The 27,003-nt window shown below is 65.7% G+C and overlaps 2 protein-coding genes across 4 annotated transcripts; one reads left to right on the top strand and one right to left on the bottom strand.

Annotated features, from left to right (window-relative positions):
* Positions 1–3,941: 3,941 nt before the first annotated feature.
* LOC141739897 (alanine aminotransferase 2-like) lies at positions 3,942–15,186 on the top strand. The gene is made up of 10 exons (XM_074578102.1): positions 3,942–4,034; positions 4,148–4,256; positions 7,068–7,198; positions 9,101–9,344; positions 10,846–10,925; positions 11,033–11,169; positions 12,490–12,664; positions 13,384–13,539; positions 14,346–14,458; positions 14,737–15,186. The coding sequence occupies exons 1-10, from the start codon at positions 4,002–4,004 to the stop codon at positions 14,825–14,827; spliced, it is 1,269 nt and encodes a 422-aa protein (XP_074434203.1). The 5' UTR covers positions 3,942–4,001; the 3' UTR covers positions 14,828–15,186.
* A 107-nt stretch (positions 15,187–15,293) lies between these two features.
* Positions 15,294–24,547, bottom strand: LOC141738476 (alanine aminotransferase 1-like). 3 transcript variants are annotated; one of them, XM_074573694.1, is made up of 11 exons: positions 24,272–24,547; positions 23,202–23,291; positions 22,788–22,896; positions 22,522–22,655; positions 22,193–22,436; positions 21,063–21,142; positions 20,847–20,980; positions 20,585–20,756; positions 19,449–19,604; positions 17,674–17,786; positions 15,294–15,463 (listed from the first exon to the last, which is right to left on the bottom strand). In XM_074573694.1, exons 1-11 carry the CDS (start codon positions 24,404–24,406, stop codon positions 15,373–15,375), a joined length of 1,458 nt encoding a protein of 485 aa, XP_074429795.1. In that variant the 5' UTR covers positions 24,407–24,547; the 3' UTR covers positions 15,294–15,372. The 3 variants fall into 3 exon arrangements, with proteins under 3 accessions (XP_074429795.1, XP_074429794.1, XP_074429796.1); XM_074573693.1 differs by having other exon boundaries at positions 19,449–19,599; XM_074573695.1 differs by lacking the exon at positions 19,449–19,604.
* Between the last annotated feature and the right edge of the window lie 2,456 nt (positions 24,548–27,003).

Below are 27,003 nucleotides of genomic sequence, written 5' to 3'. Positions count from 1 at the left end.
GGACACCCCCCCCCCCCAACCCTCCCCTCCCCCAAGAACCCCCAAATCCAAAGACATCCCCCCCCGGGGACCTCAAAGACATCCCCCCCCCCCCAACCAGGGCACCCCTAAACCAGGGATTCCCCCCCCCCGGGGACCCCCAATCCCAAAGACACCCCCCCTCCGGGGACCCCAAAGACATTCCCCCCCCCCCGGGCACCCCTAAACCAGGGATTCCCCCCCCCGGGGACCCCCTAAATCGGGGACCCCCCCCCCCGGGGACCCCCAATCCCAAAGACACCCCCCCCCGCCGGGGACCCCAAAGACATTCCCCCCCCCCCCGGGCACCCCTAAACCAGGGATTCCCCCCCCCGGGGACCCCCTAAATCGGGGACCGCCCCCCCGGGGACCCCCAATCCCAAAGACACCCCCCCTCCGGGGACCCCAAAGACACCCCCCCCCCCGGGGACCCCCTAAATCGGGGACCCCCCCCCCGGGGACCCCCAATCCCAAAGACACCCCCCCCCCCCGGGGACCCCAAAGACATCCCCGCCCCCCCCACCAGGGCACCCCTAAACCAGGGATTTCCCCCCCCCCCCCGGGACCCTCAAACCCAAAGACACCCCCCCCCGGGACCCCCTAAAACGGAGACACCCCCCCTCCCCCCCCGGGGACCCCCTAAACCAGGGATCTCCCCCCCCCCGGGGATCCCCAATCCCAAAGACACCCCCCCCCGGGATGCCCTAAATCGGGGACCCCCCCCGGGGACCCCTAAACCCAAAGACACACCCCCCCCCCCGGGACCCCCTAAAACGGAGACCCCCCCCCCAGGCACCCCCAAACCCAAAGACACCCCCCCCCCCCGGGGACCCCCTAAACCAGGGATCTCCCCCCCCCCCCCCCCCCCGGGGACCCCCAAACCCAAAGACACTCCCCCCCCCCCCCCCCCACCGGGGACCCCCTAAACCGGAGACCCCCCCCCGGGGACCCCCACACCCAAACACCCCCCCCGGGGACCCTCAAACCCAAAGACACCCCCCCCCCCGGGACCCCCTAAAACGGAAACCCCCCCCCCAGGCACCCCCAATCCCAAAGACACCCCCCCCCCCAGGGCACCCCTAAAACAGGGACCCCCACCCTCGGGCACCCCCAGACCCCCCCAAACCTGGGACATCGCCCCCCCCCGGACACTCCTAAACCCAAAGTCACCCCCCCCCGGGACCCCCTAAACCGGAGACACCCCCCCCCCGGGGACCCCCAGACCCAAAGACACACCCCCCCCCCGGGGACCCCCTAAACCAGGGATCTCCCCCCCCCCGGGGACCCCCAGACCCAAAGACACCCCCCCCCCGGACACCCTCAAACCTGGGACCCCCCCCCCTCGGGACCCCACCCCCAAGGCCCCCCCCCCCCGTTTCCACGGGCACCCCCAGCACCCCCCGAATCACACAACCGCCCCCCCCCCCCCAAACCCGGGCAACCTCAAATTGGGGACCCCCTAAATCGGAGCCCCCCCCCCCCCCCCCAGTGCCACCCCCCCTCCTGTCCCCATGTCACCCTCCCCTGTGTCCCTGCACCCACCTGGGCACCTTCCCACCCCCCCCCTCCGCCCCCCCCCCCCCCCGTGGGACCGGGACCGGGTGGGGCCCCAAGGGGGGGGGGACGGGGGGGTGGTGACAGGGGGAGGGCAGAGTCTGGGGTCCCAGTGTCCCCAGTATCCCCCCGTCCCCGTGTCCTCAAGGTCCCCATGTCCCAGTGTCCCCGTGTCCCCGTGTCCCAGTGTCCCCCCGTCCCCATGTCCCCATGTCCCCAGTGTCTGCAGTGTCCCCCCCGTCCCCGTGTCCCCATGTCCCAGTGTCCCCAGTGTCCCCAGTGTCCCCCCGTCCCCGTGTCCCCATGTCCCAGTGTCCCCAGTGTCCCCAGTGTCCCCAGTGTCTCCAGTGTCCCCCCCGTCCCCGTGTCCCCATCTCCCAGTGTCCCCAGTGTCCCCAGTGTCCCCCCATCCCCATGTCCCAGTGTCCCCAGTGTCTCCAGTGTCCCCCCCGTCCCCGTGTCCCCATCTCCCAGTGTCCCCAGTGTCCCCAGTGTCCCCCCATCCCCATGTCCCAGTGTCCCCAGTGTCTCCAGTGTCCCCCCCGTCCCCGTGTCCCCATGTCCCAGTGTCCCCAGTGTCCCCAGTGTCCCCCCCGTCCCCGTGTCCCCATGTCCCAGTGTCCCCAGTGTCCCCAGTGTCCCCCCGTCCCCGTGTCCCCATGTCCCAGTGTCCCCAGTGTCCCCCCGTCCCCATGTCCCAGTGTCCCCAGTGTCTCCAGTGTCCCCCCCGTCCCCGTGTCCCCATGTCCCAGTGTCCCCAGTGTCCCCAGTGTCCCCCCGTCCCCATGTCCCAGTGTCCCCAGTGTCTCCAGTGTCCCCCCCGTCCCCGTGTCCCCAGTGTCCCCAGTGTCCCCAGTGTCCCCAGTGTCTCCAGTGTCCCCCTGTCCCCGTGTCCCCAAGGTCCCCATGTCCCAGTGTCCCCATGTCCCAGTGTCCCCAATGTCCCCCCGTCCCCGTGTCCCCAAGGTCCCCGTGTCCCAGTGTCCCCATGTCCCAGTGTCCCCAGTATCCCCCCGTCCCCGTGTCCCCAAGGTCCCCATGTCCCAGTGTCTCCATGTCCCAGTGTCCCCAGGTTCGCCATGTCCCCGTGTCCCCAAGGTCCCCGTGTCCCCAGGGTCGCCATGTCCCAGGGTCCCCATGTCCCACTATCACCAGTGTTCCCTTGTCCCCAAGGTCCCCACGTCCCAGTATCCCCAGTGTCCCCATGTCCCCAAGGTCCCCATGCCCCAGTGTCCCCATGTCCCCGTGTCCCTCATCCTTGTCCCCATCCCTGTCCCCACCCCTGTCCCCAAATCCCTGTCCCCATCGGTGTCCCCATCCTTGTCCCCTCACCCCTGTCCCCAAATTCCTGTCCCCAGCCCTGTCCCCTCACCCCATTCTCTCACCCCTGTCCCCTCATCCCTGTCCCCACCCCTGTCCCCATCCCTGTTCCTGTCCCCATCCCTGTTCCCAAATCCCTGTCTCTCATCCCTGTCCCCGTCCCTGTCCCCACCCCTGTCCCCAAATCCATGTTCCTCATCACTGTCCCTGCCCCATCCCTGTCCCCAAATCCGTGTTCCTCATCCCCGTCCCCATCCCTGTGCCCAAATCCGTGTTTCTCATCCCTGTCCCCATCTCTGTCCCCTCATCCCTGTCCCCAAATTCCGGTCCCCACTCCCGTCCTTTCACCCCTCTCCCCCAATCCCTGTCCCCATCCCCATCCCCATCCTTGTCCCAATCCCTGTCCCCTCATCCCTGTCCCCACCCCTGTCCCCACCCCTGTCCCCATCCCTGTCCCTGTCCCCAAATTCCTGTCTCTCATCCCTGTCCCTGTCCCCATCCCTGTCCTCCTGTCCCTGTCCCCATCCCTGTCCCCAAATCCGTGTTCCTCATCCCTGTCCCCATCCCTGTCCCCTCATCCCTGTCCCCAAATTCCTGTCCCCATCCCTGTCCCTGTCCCTATCCCTGTCCTCCTGTCCCTGTCCCCATCCCTGTCCCCATCCCTGTCCCCAAATCCCTGTCCCTCATCCCTGTCCCTGCCCCATCCCTGTCCCCATCCCTGTCCCCAAATCCATGTTCCTCATCGCTGTCCCCATCCCTGTCCCCAAATCCCTGTCCCTCATCCCTGTCCCCACCCCTGTCCCCACCCCTGTCCCCATCCCTGTCCCCATCCCTGTCCCCAAATCCGTGTTCCTCATCCCTGTCCCCACCCCTGTCCCCACCCCTGTCCCCATCCCTGTCCCCATCCCTGTCCCCAAATCCGTGTTCCTCATCCCTGTCCCCACCCCTGTCCCCACCCCTGTCCCCATCCCTGTCCCCATCCCTGTCCCCAAATCCGTGTTCCTCATCCCTGTCCCCACCCCTGTCCCCACCGCCGTCCCCTGTCCCCGCAGGGTGTCCCCAAGCCCTTCACCGAGGTCATCAAGGCCAACATCGGCGACGCTCACGCCATGGGACAGAAACCCATCACCTTCCTCCGCCAGGTACCGGGGCGGGGGGGGGACGGGGACGGACGGACACACACGGGGGGGGTCCAGGAGGGGTGTCACCCCGCGGTGACACCCCGCCTGTGTCACCCCCCCCCCCCCTCCCCCAGGTGACAGCCCTGTGCGTGTACCCGGAGCTGCTGGCGGAACCCTCCATCCCTGAGGACGCCAAGGATCGGGCCCGGCGCCTGCTGGCGGCCTGCGGCGGGAACAGCGTGGGTGCGTCCCCGGCCCCGGGGGACAACCCCCCCCCCCCCGCTGCCCCTTGTCACCTCCCCGGACCTTTTTGTCACACACACCTTCCCCCCGCCCCCACCCCAGCCCCCGGTATTGTCCCCAAGGTCGACATGTCCCAGTTATCCCCAGTATCCCCCCGGCGCTGTGTCCCTGTGTCCCCGAGGTCTCCGTGTCCTGGTATCCCTAAATGTCCCCAGGTTGCAGTGTCCCCATGTCCCTGTGTCCCCAAGGTCCCCATGTCCCGGTATCCCTAATGTCCCCAGGTTCCAGTGTCCCCATGTCCCCAAGGTCCCCATGTCCTGGTATCCGTAATGTCCCCAGGTTCCAGTGTCCCCATGTCCCCAAGGTCCCTGTGTCCCGGTATCCCTAATGTCCCCAGGTTCCAGTGTCTCCATGTCCCCAAGGTCCCTGTGTCCCGGTATCCCTAATGTCCCCAGGTTCCAGTGTCCCCATGTCCCCATGTCCCCAGGGTCCCCAAGTCCCGGTATCCGTAATGTCCCCAGGTTCCAGTGTCCCCATGTCCCCGTGTCCCCGAGGTCCCCATGTCCCAGGATCCCTAATGTCCCCAGGTTCCAGTGTCTCCATGTCCCCAAGGTCCCTGTGTCCTGGTATCCCTAATGTCCCCAGGTTCCAGTGTCCCCATGTCCCTGTGTCCCCAAGGTCCCCGAGTCCCGGTATCCGTAATGTCCCCAGGTTCCAGTGTCCCCATGTCCCCGTGTCCCCGAGGTCCCCATGTCCCAGTATCCCTAATGTCCCCAAGTTCCAGTGTCCCCATGTCCCCAAGGTCCCCATGTCCTGGTATCCGTAATGTCCCCAGGTTCCAGTGTCCCCATGTCCCCGTGTCCCCGAGGTCCCCATGTCCCAGTATCCCTAATGTCCCCAGGTTCCAGTGTCTCCATGTCCCCAAGGTCCCTGTGTCCTGGTATCCCTAATGTCCCCAGGTTCCAGTGTCCCCATGTCCCTGTGTCCCCAAGGTCCCCGAGTCCCGGTATCCGTAATGTCCCCAGGTTCCAGTGTCCCCATGTCCCCGTGTCCCCGAGGTCCCCATGTCCCAGTATCCCTAATGTCCCCAGGTTCCAGTGTCTCCATGTCCCCAAGGTCCCCGTGTCCCAGTATCCCTAATGTCCCCAGGTTCCAGTGTCCCCGTGTCCCCAAGGTCCCCAGGTTCCAGTGTCCCCATGTCCCCGTGTCCCCAAGGTCCCCATGTCCCAGTATCCCTAATGTCCCCAGGTTCCAGTGTCCCCGTGTCCCCAAGGTCCCTGTGTCCCGGTATCCCTAATGTCCCCAGGTTCCAGTGTCCCCATGTCCCCAAGGTCCCCATGTCCCAGCGTACCCAGTATTCCTCTGTCCCCGGGTCCCCATGTCCCAGTATCCCCAGTGTCCGCATGTCCCCCAGTGTCCCCAAGGTCCACAATGTCCCCATGTCCCAGTCTCCTCGTGTCCCAGCATCCCCAGTGTCCCCACGTCCCAGCTGTCCTCATTGTCCTCATGTCCCAGTATCTCCCGTGTCCCCACATCCCAGTTGTCCCCAGGACAGGGGACACCGGGGCGATGCCAGGACCCGGGTGTCACCCCCGTGCTGGTCCCACCCCTGCCACCGCGGTGCCACCCCCAGGGGGGATGACAGCCTGTCCCCTGTCCCCATCCCTGTCCCCATCCCTGTCCCCATCCCTGTCCTCAAATCCCTGTCCCCTCATCCCTGTCCCCTCATCCCTGTCCCCTCATCCCTGTCCCCATCTCTGTCCCCATCTCTGTCCCCTCATCCCTGTCCCCATCCCTGTCCCCATCCCTGTCCCCTCATCCCTGTCCCCACCTCTGTCCCCATCCCTGTCCCCTCATCCCTGTCCCCATCCCTGTTCCCTCATCCCTGTCCCCGTCCCCAAATCCTTGCCCCCTCATCCCTGTGCCCTCATCCCTGTTCCCTCATCCCTGTCCCCGTCCCCAAATCCTTGCCCCCTCATCCCTGTCCCCTCATCCCTGTCCCCATCCCTGTCCCCTCATCCTTGTCCCCATCCCTGTCCCCACCCCGTCCCTTCATCCCTGTCCCCATCCCTGTCCCCATCCCTGTCCTCTCATCCCTGTCCCCATCCCTGTCCCTTCATCCCTGTCCCTTCATCCCTGTCCCTTCATCCCTGTCCCCATCCCTGTCCCCATCCCTGTCCTCTCATCCCTGTCCCCATCCCTGTCCCTTCATCCCTGTCCCTTCATCCCTGTCTCCATCCCTGTCCCCACCACTGTCCTCCTGTCCCTGTCCCCACCCCTGTCCCCACCCCTGTCCCCACCCCGTCCCTTCATCCCTGTCCCCATCCCTGTCCCCATCCCTGTCCCGTTATCCCTGTCCCCACCCTGTCCCTTCATCCCTGTCCCCATCCCTGTCCCCACCTCTGTCCCCACCCCTGTCCCCACCCCTGTCCCTTCATCCCTGTCCCCATCCCTGTCCCCACCACTGTCCTCCTGTCCCTGTCCCCAAATCCCTGTCCCCAAATCCCTGTCCTCTCACCCCTGGCCCCCCTCATCCCCGTTCCCATCCATGTCCCCATCACTGTCCTCCTGTCCCTGTCCCCATCCCTGTCCCATCCCTGTCCCCAAATCCCTGTCCTCTCACGCCTGTCCCCCCTCATCCCCCTTCCCATCCTTGGCCCCATCCATGTCCCCATCCTTGTGCCCATCGCTGTCCTCCTCTCCCTGTCCCCATCCCTGGCCCCATCCCTGTCCCCACCCCTGGCCCCTGTCACCCCCCTCCCTCCCCCCCCCCACCCCCCCAATCCCCGGATTGTCCCCTCCTGTCCCCAGGTGCCTACAGCGCCAGCCCCGGCATCGAGCTGGTGCGCCAGGACGTGGCGCGGTTCCTGCAGCGCCGCGATGGCGTCGCCGCCAAACCCGAGGACATTTTCCTCTCCACCGGCGCCAGCGACGCCATCGTGGTACCTCCCGGGGGGGGGGGGACGACGACACGGGGGACAAAGGGGACAAGGGGACATGTCACCCGCTGTCACACACCCCCCCCCCCCCCCCAGCCCCAACGCCGGCCGTTCCCACGGCCCACAACGGGCCCTTTGTGGCGGGGTTGGCACCGGCCCCGGGGACGGCCGGTTGCCACGGTGGTTTTTTCGGGGGGTTGGTGGCATCGAGGACGACGTGTCCCCGCTGGTCCCTGCCAGCACCCTGCCCTGAGCGGGGCTCTTGGCGCGCTGTCACTGTCCCCATGGTGGCCCCGTGCCCGCCGTGCCCATCCCTGCCAGGCCCCCCCCCCCCCACCCCGTCATCCCTGTCCCCGTGCCATCCCCGTCCCCACATCGTCCCCACGCCACCCCTGTCCCGCTGTCCCCATGCCCGCACCGTCCCTGTCCCCACGCTGTCCCCATCCATCCCTCTGCCCCCATCGTCCTTGTCCCCGCGCTGTCCCCGTGCCACCCCCGTGCCCACACCGTCCCCGTGCCACCCCCGTGCCATCCCTGTCCCCACACTGTCCCCATGGCATCCTAGTGGGGACACCGTCCGTGTCCTCTCACTGTCCCCGTGCCATCCTGGTGCCCCCATCGTCCTTGTCCCCTCACTGTCCCCATGCCGTCCTAGCGGGGACACCATCCCTGTCCCCACACTGTCCCCGTGCCATCCCAGTGCCCCCATCGTCCTTGTCCCCATGCCATCCTAGTGGCCCGTCATCCTTGTCCCCTCACTGTCCCTGTGCCATCCCTGTCCCCACGCTGTCCCCATGTGGCATGCCACATGCCACCTCTGTGTCCACACTGTCCCCGTGCCCGCACCGTCCCTGTCCCCACACTGTCCTTGTGCCATCCCAGTGTCCCTGTTGTCCTTGTCCCCTCACTGGCCCTGTGCCATCTCTGTCCCCACACTGTCCCCATGCCGTCCTAGTGGGGACATCATCCCTGTCCCCTCGCTGTCCCCGTGCCATCCCAGTTCCCCCATCGTCCTTGTCCCCTCACTGTCCCTGTGACATCCCAGTGCCCCCATCGTCCTTGTCCCCTCACTGTCCTTGTGACATCCCAGTGCCCCCATCCTCCTTGTCCCCATGCCGTCCCCGTGCCGACCTCTGTGCCCACACTGTCCCCATGCCCACACCATCCCTGTCCCCACACTGTCCCCATGCCATCCCTGTGTCCCCATCGTCCTTGTCCCCACACTGTCCCCATGCCGTCCTAGTGGGGACACCATCCCTGTCCCCTCACTGTCCCCGTGCCATCCCAGTGCCCCCATCCTCCTTGTCCCCACACTGTCCCCGTGCCATCCTAGTGGGGACACCATCCCTGTCCCCTCGCTGTCCCCGTGCCATCCCAGTTCCCCCATCGTCCTTGTCCCCTCACTGTCCCTGTGACATCCCAGTTCCCCCATCCTCCTTGTCCCCACACTGTCCCCGTGCCATCCTAGTGGGGACACCATCCCTGTCCCCTCGCTGTCCCTGTGCCATCCCAGTTCCCCCATCGTCCTTGTCCCCTCACTGTCCCTGTGACATCCCAGTGCCCCCATCCTCCTTGTCCCCATGCCGTCCCCGTGCCGACCTCTGTGCCCACACTGTCCCCATGCCCACACCATCCCTGTCCCCACACCGTCCCCATGCCATCCCTGTGTCCCCATCGTCCTTGTCCCCACACTGTCCCCATGCCGTCCTAGTGGGGACACCATCCCTGTCCCCTCACTGTCCCCGTGCCATCCCAGTGCCCCCATCCTCCTTGTCCCCACGCTGTCCCGGTGCCGACCTCTCTCTCCGCACCATCCCGTGCCCACGCCGTCCTCGTCCCCGCCCTGTCCCCACGCCCTCCCTGTCCCCGCCCTGTCCCCACGCCCTCCCTGTCCCCCCCTTGCAGAGCATCCTGAAGCTGCTGGTGGCCGGGGAGGGCCCGTCGCGCACGGGGGTGCTCATCCCCATCCCGCAGTACCCCCTCTACTCGGCGGCCATCGCCGAGCTCAGCGCCGTCCAGCTCAACTACTACCTGGACGAGGAGAACTGCTGGGCCCTGGACGTGACCGAGCTGCGGCGGGCGCTGGCCGAGGGACGGCGTCACTGCTGTCCCCGCGTCCTCTGCATCATCAACCCCGGCAATCCCACCGGTAGCTCCGGGGAAGGGACGTCGGGCTGGGATTGGGCCGGGGGGGGGGGGGGGGGAGGTGTTGGACGACACGCTTGGGTTGGGACCCCAAGGTGGGACCCAAAAGGCTGGGATGGGGGAGAGACGGACGCGTGGGTTGGGACACCAAGGTGGGAGCCCAAGATGGGACCCCAGGGCTTGGAAGGGGACACCAAGACTGGACTGGGACCCCTGGACTGGACTGGGAATGGGGTCCTTGGGCTGGGACGCCAAGGTGGGACCCCAGGGCTGGGAAGGGGACACCACAACTGGACTGGGATGGGGGACGCTTGGGTTGGGCCACCAAGGTGGGATCCCAGGGCTGGGAAGGGGACACCAAGACTGGAGTGGGATGGGGGACGCTTGGGTTGGGCCACCAAGATGGGATCCCAGGGCTGGGAAGGGGACACCAAGGCTGGACTGGGATGGGGGACGCTTGGGTTGGGCCACCAAGGTGGGACCCCAGGGCTGGGAAGGGGACACCAAGACTGGACTGGGATGGGGGACGCTTGGGTTGGGCCACCAAGGTGGGATCCCAGGGCTGGGAAGGGGACACCAAGACTGGACTGGGATGGGGGACACTTGGGTTGGGCCACCAAGGTGGGATCCCAGGGCTGGGAAGGGGACACCAAGACTGGACTGGGATGGGGGACGCTTGGGTTGGGCCACCAAGGTGGGATCCCAGGGCTGGGAAGGGGACACCAAGACTGGACTGGGATGGGGGACGCTTGGGTTGGGCCACCAAGGTGGGATCCCAGGGCTGGGAAGGGGACACCAAGACTGGAGTGGGATGGGGGACGCTTGGATTGGGCCACCAAGGTGGAGTCCGGGGCTGGGCTGGGGACACCAAGATTGGATTGGGACCCTTGGACTGGGACACCAAGATGGGATCCCAGGGCTGGGAAGGGGACACCAAGATTGGACTGGGACCCCTGGACTGGACTGGGAAGGGGGTCCTTGGGTTGGGCCACCAAGGTGGGACCCCAGGGCTTGGAAGGGGACGCCAAGACTGGACTGGGACACCAAGATTGGACTGGGACCCTTCATCTGGGATGCCAAGATGGGACCCCAGGGCTGGGAAGGGGACCCCAAGACTGGACTGGGACCCCAGGGTTGGGCTGGGACCTCGCAACTGGGACCTCCAGTCTGGGGCTGGGACCCCAAGACTGGACTGGGATCCCCGGACTGGGACCCTGTGGCTGGATGGGGACCCTAGACTGGGACACCCCCTCCCCCCCCCCCCAATACCTTTCCAGTCGCAGTGCTGGGGCTGGGCCCCCCAGTGCTCTACTGGGGGGGACCGTGACCCCCAAAACCCAACCAGTACCGGGACTGGGCCCCCCAAAACCCAACTGGTGATGGGGCTGGGCCCCCCAAAACCCAACCAGTACCAGGACTGGGCCCCCCAAAACCCAACCGGTGCCGGGTCTGGGCCCCCCCGGTGCCACCACCACGCTGTCCCCTGACGCCGTGTCCCCCCCCAGGACAGGTACAAAGCCGCCGGTGCATCGAGGACGTCATCAAGTTCGCCTTCGAGGAGAAGCTCTTCCTCATGGCCGACGAGGTGAGCGGGACCCACGGTGTGTCCCCCATCCCCGGGGTGGAGGGGACAACCCTGCTGTCTGGGTGACACCCTGCCACCCCCCCTCGTTGTGTCGTCCCCCCCCCAAGGTGTACCAGGACAACATCTACGCCGAGGGCTCGGCTTTCCACTCCTTCAAGAAGGTGCTGTTCGAGATGGGGCCGCCCTACTCGGAGGTGGTGGAGCTGGCCTCCTTCCACTCCGTCTCCAAGGGCTTCATGGGCGAGTGAGTCCCACCACCCCCCTGGCCCCCGCCCCATGGCCACTGTCACCCCGGGTGCGGGTGGTCACGGTCCCGCAGGTCCTAGGGATGCCACAGACCTGGGATGGGGACGGAGATGACGTATCCCAAGGTGTTCGAGGGATGGTGATGCCACCACGGTGGTGGCCATGGGTTGAGGATGGAGATGCCACCACCCCATGGATCCCCTGGGCTGGAGATGGTGATACCATGGCCCTGTGCGTCCCAGGGGTAGAGGTGGTGATGTCATGGCCCCATAGGTCCTAGGGGTGGGGCTGGAGATATGCCAACCCCATGGATCCATTGGGATGGAGGTGATGATACCACCACCCCATGGATCCCCTGGGCTGGAGATGGTGATGCCACAACCCTGTGGGTCCCAGGGGTGGAGATGATGATACCATGGCCCCATGGGTCCTAGGGGTGGGGATGAAGATATTCCAACCCCATGGATCTGTTGGGATGGAGGTGATGATGCCATGGCCCTGTGGATCCAAGGGCGGGAGATGGGGATGCCGTGGACCCCATAGATAGTAGGGGTGGGGTTGGAGTATCTCCAACCCCATGGATTCATTGGGGTGGAAGCGATGATGTCACAGCCCTGTGGGTCCCAAGAGTGGAGATGGGGATGCCACGGCCCTGTGGGTCCCAGGGGTGGAGATGATGATACCGTGGCCCCATAGATCCTAGAGGTGGGGAGGGAGATACTCCAACCCTGTGGAGCCTTTGGGGTGGAAGTGGTGATGTCACAGCCCTGTGGGTCCCAGGGGTGGGGATGGTGATGCCACAGACCTGTGGGGACTCCTTGCGCTTGGGGTTCCCATCACAGACCCCCATCCATGGGTCCCAGCTGTGGGTCCATGTCCATAGGTTCCTGTCCTTGGGATGCCATCACAGACCCCTGTCCTTGGGTTCCCATCACAGATCTCCATCCATGGGTCCCACCTGTGGGTCCATGTCCATAGGTTCCTGTCCTTGGGTTCCCATCACAGACCCCCATCCATGGGTCCCACCTGTGGGTCCATGTCCATAGGTTCCTGTCCTTGGGTTCCCATCACAGACCCCCATCCGTGGGTCCCACCTGTGGGTCCATGTCCATAGGTTCCTGTCCTTGGGTTCCCATCACAGACCCCCATCCGTGGGTCCCACCTGTGGGTCCCCATCCATCCCTCCCTATCCATGGGTCCCAACCCATGGGTGCCCACCCCTGTGGGCTCTCCACCCATGGGCTCCCACCCACCTTGTCCCCACATCCCCCACCCTGTGGGTCGCGGTGGGTGCTGCCATGGGGCCGTGTGGTTCCAGGTGCGGGTTCCGGAGCGGGTACGTGGAGGTGGTGAACATGGACCCCGAGGTGAAGCAGCAGTTGGCCAAGCTGGTGTCCGTGCGGCTCTGTCCACCCGTCTCTGGGCAGATCCTCCTGGATGCCGTCGTTGATCCGCCAAAACCTGGGGATCCGTCGTACGAGCTCTTCATCTCGGTACGGGATGGGGTGGGATGGGATGGGGTGGGGATGGGATGGGGATGGGATGGGATGGGATGGGGATGGGGATGGGGATGAGGTGGGATGGGGATGGGGATGGGATGGGGATGGGATGAGGTGGGATGGGGATGGGATGGGATGGGGATGGGATGGGGATGAGGTGGGATGGGGATGGGATGGGAGGGGATGGGGATGGGATGGGGATGGGATGGGATGGGAGGGGATGGAGATGGGGATGGGGATGGGATGAGATGGGGTGGGGTGGGATGGGGATGGGGATGAGATGGGATGGAGATGGGGATGGGGATGGGATGGGATGAGATGGGGTGGGGTGGGATGGGGATGGGATGAGATGGGATGGGGATGGGGATGGGATGGGATGGGATGGGGATGGGATGAGATGGGATGGGGATGGGGATGGGATGGGATGGGATGGGGATGGGATGAGATGGGATGGGATGGGATGGGATGGGGATGGGGATGGGGAGGGATGGGATGGGATGGGATGGGGATGGGGATGAGGATGGGATGGGGATGAGGATGGGATGGGATGGGGATGAGATGGGATGGGGATGGGATGGGGATAGGGGTGGGATGGGGATGGAGATGGGATGGAGATGGGATGGAGATGGGATGGGATGGAGATGGGATGGGGATGAGGTGGGATGGGGATGGGATAGGGATGGGATGGGATGGAGATGTCCGTGTCCCGGCAGGAGAAGACGGCGGTGCTCAGCGCCCTGGCGCACAAGGCCCGGCTCACCCAGGAGATCTTCAACAAGTCGCCCGGCATCCGCTGCAACCCCGTGCAGGGCGCCATGTACTCCTTCCCCCGCATCGAGCTGCCGCCCCGAGCCCTGGCTGCGGCCAAGGTGCCGTGGGGCTGGGCAGGATCCGTCCTTGGAGATGTGGGGCCAGGGAGAATCCATCCCGGGAGCTGTGGGGGCTGGGCAGGATGAGTCCTGGTCAATGTGGGGCTCTGTAGAATGTCCCAGGGGCTGTGGGGCTGGGCAGGATCCATCCTGGGACCTGTGGGGCTGGGCAGGATGAGTCCTGGTCAATGTGGGGCTGGGCAGGATGAGTCCCAGGGGCTGTGGGGCCGGGCAGGATCCATCCTGGGAGCTGTGGGGCTGGGCAGGATGAGTCCTGCTCAACGTGGGGCTCTGTAGGATGAATCTTGGTCAATGTGGGGCTGGGCAGTATGAGTCCTGGTCAATGTGGGGCTCTGTAGGATGTCCCAGGGGCTGTGGGGCCAGGCAGGATCCATCGTGGGAGGTGTGGGGCTGGTCAGGATGAGTCCTGCTCAATGTGGGGCTGGGCAGGATAAGTCTCTGTCAATGTGGGGCTCCATTGGATGAGTCCTGGTCAACATGGGGCTGGGAAGGATCTATCCTGGGAGCTGTGGGGCTGGACAGGATGGGTCCTGGTCAACGTGGGGCTCTATATGATGAGTCTCAGGGGCTGTGGGGCTGAGCAGGATGAGTCCTGGTCAATGTGGGGCTCTGTAGGATGGGTCCTGGTCAAGGTGGGCCTGGGCAGGATGAATCCCAGGCAGTGACGGAGTCCCTTTGAGACACGCGGGACTGAACCCTGCCCCATCCGTGGGTTCGGGCCCCCCCCATCCTGCCCCGTGGAGGGGCGTGCGGTGCTGAGCCCCCCGCCCCGTCCCGCCTCACAGGAGCAGGGTCAGGCCCCCGACATGTTCTTCTGCATGAAGCTGCTGGAGGAGACGGGCATCTGCGTGGTGCCGGGCAGCGGCTTCGGGCAGCGGGAGGGCACCTTCCACTTCCGGTGGGTGCCCGAGGGGACGGGGACGGGGACGGGCGTCGGGGTGGGGGGTCACAGGTGGAGATGTGGGGCTGGACTCCCCCCTCCCCCTTCCAAGACCCCGCTTTGGGGTGGGAGGGGAGGTGGGCGCAGGGAGGAGGGAGAAGAGGGTCTTGGGTGCTCCATGGGTTGGCGGTGGGGGGCAGAGGTAGGGATATGGGGGGCAGAGGTGGGGATATGATGTCCCATCCCCCCCCTCCCCCAGCCCCAGCGCCAACCCCCTGCCCCACTTTGTACCCCAGGATGACCATCTTGCCCCCCACCGAGAAGCTGCAGGTCCTGCTGGAGAAGCTCAGCAGCTTCTACGCCAAGTTCGTCAAGGAATACTCCTAACGCCGGTGTCCCCTCCCCCTGCCCCATAACCCCAGCGTGTCCCCCCCTGCGCCCCCCACATCACCCCCCACTCCACCACCAGCACCCACCACCCCACACTCCCCACCGGGCCCCGGGTGCCGCCGGCCGGGACCTTGCCCCGTGTGGTCTTGGTGGTCTACAAGTGCCTTCAACCTCTTCGTGGCCTTCTTTGGGGGAGGGGGACACGAGGGCACCCAGTGTCCCTGGGGTTGGTCACCGCCCCCCCCCCCGCACTGTCCCCATGTCCCCTTTGGGGGGGGGGGTGTGTGTGTGACATGGGGGCAGCGGGCAGGGCTGTCTCTCCCCCCAGAAACCCCATAATAAAAGGGTAGCGACCATCTGGGTTGAGCCATCACCTACAACCGAGCACCCATGGGTGCTCCTTCCCACCCCACCACCCGTTGGGCTGAGACCGTCCCGTCCCCCCCCTCGACTCGTGACTTGGTGTGATCTGGGGGGGCTTTAATGGAGTTGAGGTGGGGCCAGGGGGACACAGAGAGGGGGTCGGGGTGGCTTCCCCCGCGTCAGGAGAAGTCGCGCAGGAAGGTGGCGTGGAAGCGGGTGAGGGTGAGCAGCACCCGCTCCAGCGTGGCGGCCGGCAGCAGCAGGGACAACCTGGGTGGGGGGGGTGGGGGGGGACGTGGGTGCCCCCCCACTCCACCCAACCACATTGTCCCCTGACCGCCTCCTGGTCCCCACAACACCTCCTGTCCCCCAGCCCCACCTGCCGTGATGTCGCTGTTGGCCAACGTCAACTGGGCGCACCCATAACTTGGCCTCACCCAGGGCCCAAACCGCTGCCCCCAGCAGCGCCCAGCACCCAACCCTCCGCTCCCACCACCCAACCCCCCCCCATGACCCACCACCCAACCTCCCAGCTCCACCCAGCCCCCAACATCCCAACACCCAACGCCAACCTCAGCCCCCCCCCCAGCACCCAACCCAACCTCCCGGCTCCCAGCACCCAACCCCGATGACCCAACACCTAAACCCAACCTCCCAGTTCCAACCAGTCCCCAACCCCAACGTCCTGACCCCACCCCCAAACCCCAACGTCCCAACACCCACCCCCAAACCCAACGTCCCAACCCCACCACCCAACCCTGACCCAACCTCCCAGTCCCAACCATCAGCTCCCACCACCCAACCCTGATGACCCAACACCCAACTCCAACCTCCAGCTCCAACCAGTCCCCAACACCCAACGCCAAACCCCAACGTCTGAGCACCCAACCCAACCTTCCAGTCCCAACCATCAACGCCAACCACCCAACCCCGATGACCTGATGACTCCACCCCCACCTCAGCCCCCCAACACCCAACCCAACCTCCCAGTCCAAACCATCAGCTCCCACCACCCAACCCTGACGACCCTCTCAACACCCAACTCCAACCTCCAGCTCCAACCTCCAGCTCCAACCAGTCCCCAACACCCAACCCCAAACTCTAATGTCCCAACCCAAACTTCAGCCCCCCCCAACCTCCCAGTCCCAACCCTCAGCTCCAACCACCCAACCCCGTTGACCCTTCCAACACCCAACCCCAACCTCCCAGCTCCGACCAGTCCCCAAACCCAACATCCCACCACCCAAACCCCAACCCCAATGTCCCAACACCCAACCCCAACCTCAGTCCACCAACACCCAACCCAACCTCCCAGTCCCAACCATCAGCTCCAACCACCCAACCCTGATGACCCTCCCAACACCCAACCCAACTTCACAGTCCCAACCAGTCCCCAACACCCAACGTTCCAACACCCAACCCCAAACCCAATGTCCAAACCCCAACATCCAACTCCAAGCTCAGCCCCCCAACACCCAACGCAACCTCCCAGTCCCAACCATCAGCTCCCACCACCCAACCCTTATGACCCTCCCAACACCCAGCCCAACCTCCCAGCTCTGACCAGTCCCCAACCCCAAACCCAACGTCCCACCACTCAAACCCAAACCCCAAGGTCCCAACACCCAACCCCAACCTCAGCCCCCCAACACCCAACCCAACCTCCCAGTCCCAACCATCGGCTCCAACCACCCAACCCCGATGACCTGATGATCCCAGCCCAGCCCTGGTGACCCAACACCCAACTCAACCTCCCAGTCCCAACCCTCAGCTCCAACCACCCAACCCTTATGACCCTCCCAACACCCAGCCCAACCTCCCAGCTCCGACCAGTCCCCAACCCCAAACCCAACGTCCCACCACCCAAACCCCAACCTCCCAGTTCCAAAAGGCCCCCAACACCCCCATCCACCCTCCCAGCCCCCAAAAAGCACCCCCAAACCGCAGCCCCCCAACACCCAACCTCCCAGCACCCCACATCTCAGCCTGAACCAGCCCCCAAACCCCATCCCCAACCTCCCAGTCCCAACCAACCCCCCACCTTGACCCAACCCCAAACCCTCGACCAGCCTCTGGCACCTGACCCAGTGCCAACCAGTGCCAACCAGTGCCAACCACCCCCCATCTCCCAGTCCCAACCTCCCAGCTCCAACCAGCCACCGAAACCCAAGCCCAACCTCAGCTCCGACCAGCCCCACAACTGTCCGACCTCCAACCCCAACCTCCCAGCCCCGACCAATCCCCAACCTCCCAGCCCCACCCAGACCTCCACCCCCCACCCCACCAGCCCCCAGCATCTCCCATCGCCCCAACACAAACCATCTCCCCCTGCCACCCCATGAGCCCCCAAAACTTCACCCAGCCCCAAACCATCAATCCCAAGCGCTCCCCACCATGCGACCCCCCCCCCCAACCACCCACCCCAGGACCTCTCATCACCCATCATCCCCCGCCCCCACCCCAACCCCTCCACCGGGTACCCCACGTGGTGGGTGCCCTCCGGCTGCCCAAACTCGCTCCCCGGGGCCAGCACGATCCCCGTCGCCTCCAGGAGCTTCTGGCAGAAGAAGACGTCGGGCTCCAGGCCCAACATCTGGGGGAGAAGGGACGGGACGGTCACCCTGCGCCATGGGGCGCCCTGTCCCCAGGGTGTCCTGTGTCCTGAGGAAGCCCCGTGACATGGTGACCCATGTCCCCAGGACACCCCATACCACAGGGGGCTTCATATTCCCATGGTGTCCACCGCCCCTGGAAGGCCCCATGTCCTCAAGATGCCCCATGTCCCCAGAACGCACTTTACTCCCATGGTGTCCCATGTCCCCAGGATGCCCCACACCACAGGGTTCCCCACGCTCCCACACCGTCCCACATCCCCAGGATGCTTCATGTCCCCAACATTCCCCACGCTACGGCTTGTCCCAGGTCCCCAAGATGTCCCACATCCCCAAGATGCCCTTTATTTCCATGGTGTCCCATCTCTGATGGTGTCCCATGTCCCCAGGATGCCCCACACCGCAGGGCTCCACACACTCTCAGGGTGTCCCACATCCCCGGGATGGCTCCTGTCCCCAACGTTCCCCATGCTCTGTCTTGTCCCAAGTCCCCACGATGTCCCATGTCCCCAGGATGTCCCATACTCCAAGGTTTCCCATCTCCCACGGTTGTTCCATCTCCCACAGTGTCCCATCTCCCATGATGTCCCACGTCCCCAGGACGCCCCACACCACAGGGTTCCCCACACTCTCAGGGTGCCCCATATCCCCAGGATGGCTCCTGCCCCCAAGATGTCCCATGTCCCCAAGATGCCCCATACTCCAAGGTGTCCCATCTCCCACGGCGTCCCAGGATCCCAGGACGCCCTACACCGCAGGGTTTCCCACACTCCTACACTGTCCCATGTCCCCAGGATGCCCCATGTCCCCAGGATGCCCTGTACTCATAACGTGTCCCATCTCCCAAGATGTCCCAGGTGCCCAGGACGCCCCACACCACAGGGTTCCACACACTACCAGGTTGTCCCATGTCCCCGTGATGGCTCCTGTCCCCAACATTCCCCACGCTATGGCTTGTCCCAGGTCCCCAAGATGTCCCACATCCCCAAGATGCCCTTTATTTCCATGGTGTCCCATCTCTGATGGTGTCCCATGTCCCCAGGACGCCCCACACCGCAGGGCTCCACACACTCTCAGGGTGTCCCACATCCTTGGGATGGCTCCTGTCCCCAACATTCCCCATGCTCTGGCTTGTCCCAAGTCCCCAAGATGTCCCATGTCCCCAGGATGTCCCATACTCCAAGGTTTCCCATCTCCCACGGTTGTTCCATCTCCCACAGTGTCCCATCTCTGATGGTGTCCCATGTCCCCAGGATGCCCCACACCACAGGGTTCCCCACACTCTCAGGGTGTCCCACGTCCCTGGGTTGGCTCCTGTCCCCAGCATTCCCCATGCTCTGGCTTCTCCCAAGTCCCCAAGGTGCCCCACACTCCCAAGGTGTCCCACGTCCCTGCGTTGGCTCCTGTCCCCAACATGCCCCATGCTCTGGCTTGTCCCATGTCCCCAGGATGCCCCATCTCCCACCGTGTCCCATCTCTGATGGTGTCCCACGTCCCCAGGACGCCCCACACCGCAGGGTTCCCCACACTCCCACACCGTCCCACGTCCCCGGGATGGCTCCCGTCCCCATCCCGCCCTGCTCCCCGCGGCCCCGCACCCCGGGGGTGTCCCCTCCCCACCTCCCCCTCCCCCGGGCGCTCACCCGGGCCTGGCGCTGGGCGCGGGGCGGGAGCTGGATGCGGGGGAAGGCGCGGGCACCCCCCTGCACGGGCCGGCAGTGGATGCCGGGGGCCCGGCCCAGCACCTCCTGCACCAGCCGGGCGTTGTGGGCCAGGTCCCGGAGCAGCCCCTGCCTGTGCTGGGGTGGGATGGGATTGGGATTGGGATGGGATGGGGTGGGGAATGGGGTGGGATTGAGATGGGAGATGATGCGTATGAGGATTGGGGTGGGGATGGGGATGGGGATGGGGAATGGGGTGGGATTGAGATGGGAGATGATGGGGATGAGGATTGAGATAGGGGTGGGGATGGGAGATGATGGGAATGGGGATGGATGGGGATGGGGATGGGATGGGATGGGATGGGATGGGGATGGGATGGGGATGGATGGGGATGGGGATGAGAGATGATGGGGATGAGGACTGGGGTGGAGATGGGGATGGGATGGGATGGATGGGGATGGGAGATGATGGGAATGGGGATGGGATGGGGATGGATGGGGATGGGAGATGATGGAGATGGGATGGGGATGGATGGGGATGGGGGTGGAGATGGGATGGGATGAGCGATGATGGGATGAGCGATGATGGGATGGGAATGGCATGGGGATGGGATGGATGGGGATGGGGATGGAGGTCGAGATGGGATGGGGATAGGATGGGGATGGGGATGGGAGATGATAGGGATGGGATGGGAGATGATGTGGATGGGATGGGGATGGATGGGGATGGGGATGGGGATGGGGATGCGATGGGAGATGATGTGGATGGGATGGGGATGGATGGGGATGGGGATGGGGATGGGATGGGGATGGGATGGGGATGGGGGTGGAGATGGGATGGGATGGGAGATGATGGGATGGGAATGGGATGGGGATGGGATGGGGATGGGATGGGGATGGGATGGATGGGGATGGGGATGGAGGTGGAGATGGGATGGGGATGGGGAATGGGGTGGGATTGAGATGGGAGATGATGGGGATGAGGACTGAGATGGGGATGGGGGTGGGCTACGCAACCTCTCCATCAGCCAGAGCGTGGGACATCCCCCCCTGCCCCCAGCAAGACCCACGTGTCCCAGTGACATCCAGCTGTGGGGAGGGGACCCGGCACCACCCACCTCCTCAAAGGCCGGGAAGGAGGGATCACTGGGCAGGGGGGGCTCCATGGCCGACTCCAGCATCACCTGCCCCAGGATGGAGGGATACACCGACAGCCCCCAGGTGTAGAAACACTTCAGGACGCTCGGGTCGATGTTCACCAGCTCGAAGAAACCCGCTCGGAACCCCCCCCTGGGGGAGCAGCGGGTTGGAGCTGGGGGGGGGGGCTGGAGAAGGGGGTTTTGGGGTGTTTTGGGGGGGGGTTTGGGACTCAGTTCTCACCCCCCGGCGCCCTTGGAGAGGGAGTAGAAGGAGACGAGCTGGACGGCGGAGCTGAGCGGGGCCCCCATCTCCCACAGCACCCGCTTGAAGGAGAGGAAGGGGCGGCCGGGGAGGAAGGCTCGTTCCTGCTGCACCTGCGGCACCCGGGGCTGAGCGGGAGCGGGGTGGGGGGGGCACGGCCGCCCCCCTTCCCCCCGGCCCCCCACCATCACCCACCTCGTCCGCCAGCAGCAGGAGGTTTTCCTCGGCCACCAGCCGCACGACGTCCTCCATGTTCTGCCGGCTCAGCACGTGCCCTGCCGGGGGGGAGCCCACCGATGTGTCGTCCCCCCGGGTGGGTGGGGAAACTGAGGCACGGGGAGGGGAGGGGATGGGGAGGGGATGGGATGGGGGTGGAGATGGGATGGGGATGGGGATGGGGATGGGGATGGGATGGGGATGGGATGGAGATGGGATGGGGATGGGATGGGATGGGGATGGGGATGGGATGGGATGGGATGGGATGGGGATGGGATGGGGATGGGGATGGGATGGGATGGGGATGGGGGTGGAGATGGGATGGGAGATGATGGGGATGGGGATGGGATGGGGATGGGATGGGGATGGGAGATGATGGGGATGGGGATGGGAAAGGGGATGGGGATGGGGATGGGATGGATGGGGATCGGGGTGGAGATGGGAGATGATGTGGATGGGGGTGGAGATGGGATGGGGATAGGGATGGGATGGGGATGGGAGATGATGGGGATGGGGATTGGATGGGGATGGGATGGGGATGGATGGGGATGAGAAAGGGGATGGGATGGATGGGGATGGGGGGGAGATGGGATGGGGATGGGAGATGATGGGAATGGGATGGGATGGGGATGGATGGGGATGGGATGTAGATGGGGATGGGATGGGAGATGATGGGGATGGGATGGGATGGGGATGGATGGGGATGGGGATGGGAGATGATGGGAATGGGATGGGATGGGGATGGGATGGGATATGATGGGGATGGGGAAGGGGATGGGATGGAGATGGGGTGGGGATGGGGATGGGAGATGATGGGGATGGGGATTGGATGGCGATGGGATGGGGAGGGATGGGGATGGGAAAGGGGATGGGATGGGGATGGGCGTGGAGATGGGATGGGAAAGGGGATGGGATGGGATGGGATGGGGATGGGAGATGATGGGGATGGGGATGGGATGGGATGGGATGGGATCGGGATGGGGGTGGAGATGGGAATGGGGATGGGGATGGAAGATGATGGGAATGGGGATGGGAAAGGGGATGGTGATGGGATGGATGGGGATGGGGATGGGGATGGGATGGGGATGGGGATCCCTGCCCTGACTCACCCGTGGGGTCGCCGGGGTTGACGACGCAGAGCACCTTGGGGTGGCAGGTGTCCCGCGCCCGCCGCAGCGCCTCCCGCACCGCCCGGCCGTCCACGGCCCAGCCCCGCTCCTCGTCCAGCGGGTACGGCACGGCCACGGCCCCCGCCAGCCCCGTGGCCCCCCCGAGGAGCGGGGGGCCCGGCACCGGCACCAGCACCCCCGTGGCCACCGCCGACCCCGCGTCCACCAGCAGCGACAGCACGTCCTGCCGGGGAAGAGACGCTGTGGTCGGGGAGGGCGTCCTCGGCGTCCCCCCTCTGCGGAGGGTCGTTCCCCCTGCCCACGCTCACCACCATGGCGGCCGCCGTGCCGCCGCAGGGCACGACGCGGCGGGGGTCGCCGGGGGTGCCACCGTCCCTCCGCTCCAGGTAACGGGCCACCTTCTCGGCCACCGCGTCGGTGACGTACTCCAGGTTGTACGCTCCTGGTGGGGGAGGTTTGGAGGGGGTGGAAAAAACGGAGCCGGAAACACCAAATCCAGGGGGCTGTCATCGTTCTGCCCCCCCCCCTTCCCCCCCCCGCCCCCCACAACATGGCGTGCCCGTCCCCGCCGTACCTGGGCTGCCCCCCTGAAGGCGCCGCAGGACCCGGCCCGCGCGGTTCTTGGCGTCCGCCGGGATGGAGCCATCACCCAGCAGCTCGGGGTGGGCGCAGACGGCAGCCACCTGCGGGAATCCAGCCCCCCACCGTCGTCGTCGTCGTCGTCCCCCCCCTTCCCACCCCAGCCCCGACACCTCCGAGGCCCCCCCAGGGTCAGGATCCGTCCCCCCACCTCCTCCGCCCGCCCCCACGGTGGTGGTGGTGGGGGGGTCACGCATCCAGCCGTGCCCCACATCTGGTCGGGTGGTTGGGTTGGGTGGATGGTTGGGTTGGGTGGATGGTTGGGATCCTGCCCCACAACCGGGGGGGCCGGTTGTGGGGCAGGATCCCCCTCCCCCCAAGTGCAGGCAGCTGTGGGGCTCCCCGTTACCTGGCGGAGGAAGGCGGGAGGCTGGCGGCCGGCGGCAACCGCGTCCCCTGAGTGGCAGCGGGTGACCTCGGTGAAGGGTTTCTCCTGGCCCTTGGGGACAGGAGGTGACACAGAAGGAGCCACCATCATCTGTCCGTCTTCCAACCCCCCCCCCCCGGCCATATCCCCCTCCCCAAATCCCAGGGGACAAGGGGAGGGCATCCCGGAGCATCCCAGGGCACCCCCATGGAGGGGGACACCCCAGGGTAGGACACGTCCCTTGTGGGGCTGCGGGGAGCTGTGGGGACATGGCATCTGGGTGGCCGTGGGGACTCCAGGGGGCCGTGGGTGGCTGTGGGGGGCCATGGGGACCTGTGGGGTTCTGGGTCTGTGGGTGACCATGGGGACCTGTGGGGCTCTGGGGCCATGGGTGGCCATGGGGACCCGTGGGGTTCTGTGTGACCATGGGGACCTGTGGGCTTCTGGGTCTGTGGGTGACCATGGGGACCTGTGGGGCTCTGGGGCCATGGGTGGCCATGGGGACCTGTAGGGCTTTGGGATGACAGGTGGCCATGGGCCCCCATGGGTATCTGTGGGTCCCGTGGGGCTCTGGGTGGTCATGGGGACCTGTGGGGCTCTGGGTGGCCATGGGGACCCTTTGGAGCACTGGAGCCATAGGTGGCCATGGGGACCTGGAGGTGGCCATGGAGACCTGCAGAGCGTTGGGAAGACGGGTGGCCATGGGTGTCTGTGGGTCCCATGGGGCTCTGGGTGTCCATGGGGACCCGTGGGGCTTTGGAGCCATAGGTGGCCATGGGGACCTGGAGGTGGCCATGGGGACCTGCAGGGCTTTGGGACGATGGGTGGCCATGGCCACCCACGGGTATCTGGGGGTCCTGTGAGGCTCTGGGTGGCCATGGGGACCCGTGGGGCTTTGGAGCCGTAGGTGGCCATGGGGACCTGGAGGTGGCCATGGGGACCTGTAGGGCTTTGGATGGCTGTGGGGGCCCATGGGGACCTGTTGGTGGCTCTGGGTGGCCGTGGGGACCCGTGGGGCTCTGGGTGGCCGTGGGGACCCGTGGGGCTCTCACCTGGGCCAGCTCCCCCTCGATGGCAGTAGCCCGCTCCAGCAGGGACTGCAGCGGGGATGGAGGCGGGTGCCAGCTACCGGGTGTCACCAGAGCCGGGGGACAACGGGTGCCCCCCGAGGTGCCACCCGCCGCCATGGCCGGGGACGGAGCCGCGGGTTCCGGTGGCCGGGGGGCACCCGGGTTAATGGTTATGGGGCTCGGCGGCGCGTGGCGTGCCGTGGGGCACCGGGGGGCGGGCAGGGTCCTGGCCACCCATCCGTCACTCCCCCCCTCCCCCCCCACCCCGTGGCTGGCTCCTGCCACGTGACACGGGTGACACGAGGTGACACTGGGTGACACGGGGCACTGTGGCGTGACGGGGTGCCCGGGGGTGACGTCGGGCCACCCACCCCATTAGTGGCCACCCCATGGCCAGGGCGTCACCCCCCACCCCGTTACCCACCCAGTGCTCCCCAGTATCCCATTTCCAGCCCCATTTCCCCCCCAGTGCCCCCCAGTATCCCATTTCCAGCCCCATTTCCAGCCCCATTACCCATCCAGTGCCCCCCAGTATCCCATTTCCAGCCCCATTTCCCCCCCAGTGCCCCCCAGTATCCCATTTCCAGCCCCATTTCCAGCCCCATTACCCACCCAGTGCCCCCCAGTATCCCGTTTCCAGCCCCATTTCCAGCCCCATTACCCACCCAGTGCCCCCCAGTATCCCATTTCCAGCCCCATTTCCAGCCCCATTACCCACCCAGTGCCCCCCAGTATCCCGTTTCCAGCCCCATTTCCAGCCCAGTGCCCCCCAGTATCCCATTTCCAGCCCCATTTCCATCCCCATTTCCAGCCCAGTGCCCCCCAGTATCCCGTTTCCAGCCCCATTTCCAGCCCCATTACCCACCCAGTGCCCCCCAGTATCCCATTTCCAGCCCCATTTCCAGCCCCATTACCCACCCAGTGCCCCCCAGTATCCCGTTTCCAGCCCCATTTCCAGCCCAGTGCCCCCCAGTATCCCATTTCCAGCCCCATTTCCATCCCCATTTCCAGCCCAGTGCCCCCCAGTATCCCGTTTCCAGCCCCATTACCCATCCAGTGCCCCCCAGCATCCCATTTCCAGCCCCATTTCCAGCCCCATTTCCAGCCCAGTGACCCCCAGTATCCCATTTCCAGCCCCATTTCCAGCCCCATTACCCGCCCAGTGCCCCCCAGTATCCTGTTTCCAGCCCTATTACCCACCCAGTGCCCCCCAGTATCCCATTTCCAGCCCCATTTCCAGCCCCGTTACCCACCCAGTGCCCCCCAGTATCCCTTTTCCAGCCCCATTTCCAGCCCCATTACCCACCCAGTGCCCCCCAGTATCCCATTTCCAGCCCCATATCCCACCCAGTGCCCCCCAGCATCCCATTTCCAGCCCAGTGCCCCCCAGTATCCCGTTTCCAGCCCCATTGCCCACCCAGTGCCCCCCAGTATGCCGTTACCCTCCCCGTTACTCCCCCCGTTACCTGCCCAGTTGCCCCCCTGTGCACCCGCCCCGTTACCCTCCCCAGTACCAGCCCCGGTACCCTCCCAGTTACCCACCCCGTCACCCGTCGTGTGCCCACCCCGTTACCCGCCCCGTTACCCGCCCCGTTACCCGTCCCGTTATTTACCTCGTTACCCATCCCGTTATCCTCCCCGTTACCTGCCCCATTTCCCACCCCATTATCTGCCCCCTTATCTGCCCCGTTACCCTCTCCGTTACCCATCCCGTTAGCCATCCCGTCACTTGCCCCGTTACCTGCCCTGTTACTTGCCCCGTTCCCCTCCTTGTTACCCTCCCATTCCCCGCCCTGTTATCTGCCCCGTTACCTGCCCCATTACCTGCCCTGTTACCCGCCCCATTATCTGCCCCGTTACCCGCCCCGTTACCCACCCCATTATCTGCCCCGTTACCCTCTCCGTTACCCATCCCGTTAGCCGTCCCGTCACTTGCCCCGTTACTTGCCCCGTTCCCCTCCTTGTTACCCTCCCATTCCCCACACCGTTATCTGCCCCGTTACCTACCCCGTTATCTGCCCCGTTACCTGCCCCATTTCCCACCCCATTATCTGCCCCGTCACTTGCCCTGTTACCCATCCCGTTACCCTCCCCATTATCTGCCCCGTTACCCTCTCCGTTACCCATCCCGTTAGCCGTCCTGTCACTTGCCCCATTCCCCTCCTTGTTACCCTCCCATTCCCCACCCCGTTACCCTCCCCGTTACCTGCCCCGTTACCCACCCCATTATCTGCCCCATTACCTGTCCCGTCACTTGCCCCGTTACCCATCCCGTTACCCTCCCCATTATCTGCCCCGTTACCCATCCCGTTAGCTGTCCCGTCACTTGCCCCATTACTTGCCCCGTTCCCCTCCTTGTTACCCTCCCATTCCCCACCCCGTTACCTGCCCCGTTACCCGCCCCATTATCTGCCCCGTTACCTGCCCCATTTCCCACCCCATTATCTGCCCCGTTACCCATCCCGTTCCCCTCTCCGTTACCCACCCCATTACCCTCCCCGTTCCCCACCCCATTATCTGCCCCGTTACCTGCCCCGTTCCCCTCCTTGTTACCCTCCCATTCCCCACCCCGTTACCGGCCCCGTTACCCTCCCAAATACCCACCCCCCGCCCCCCCCCATTCCCCACCCCTTTCCCCTCCCAAATACCCACCCCCTTTCCCACCCCCTTCCCCGCCCCGTCACCCACCCCTTTCCCCGCCCCGTCGTCACCTT

The sequence above is a fragment of the Larus michahellis genome, chromosome 2 (genome assembly GCF_964199755.1).
Source record: "Larus michahellis chromosome 2, bLarMic1.1, whole genome shotgun sequence".
NCBI lineage: Eukaryota > Metazoa > Chordata > Aves > Charadriiformes > Laridae > Larus > Larus michahellis.
This window is presented reverse-complemented; position numbering and strand designations above follow the sequence as displayed.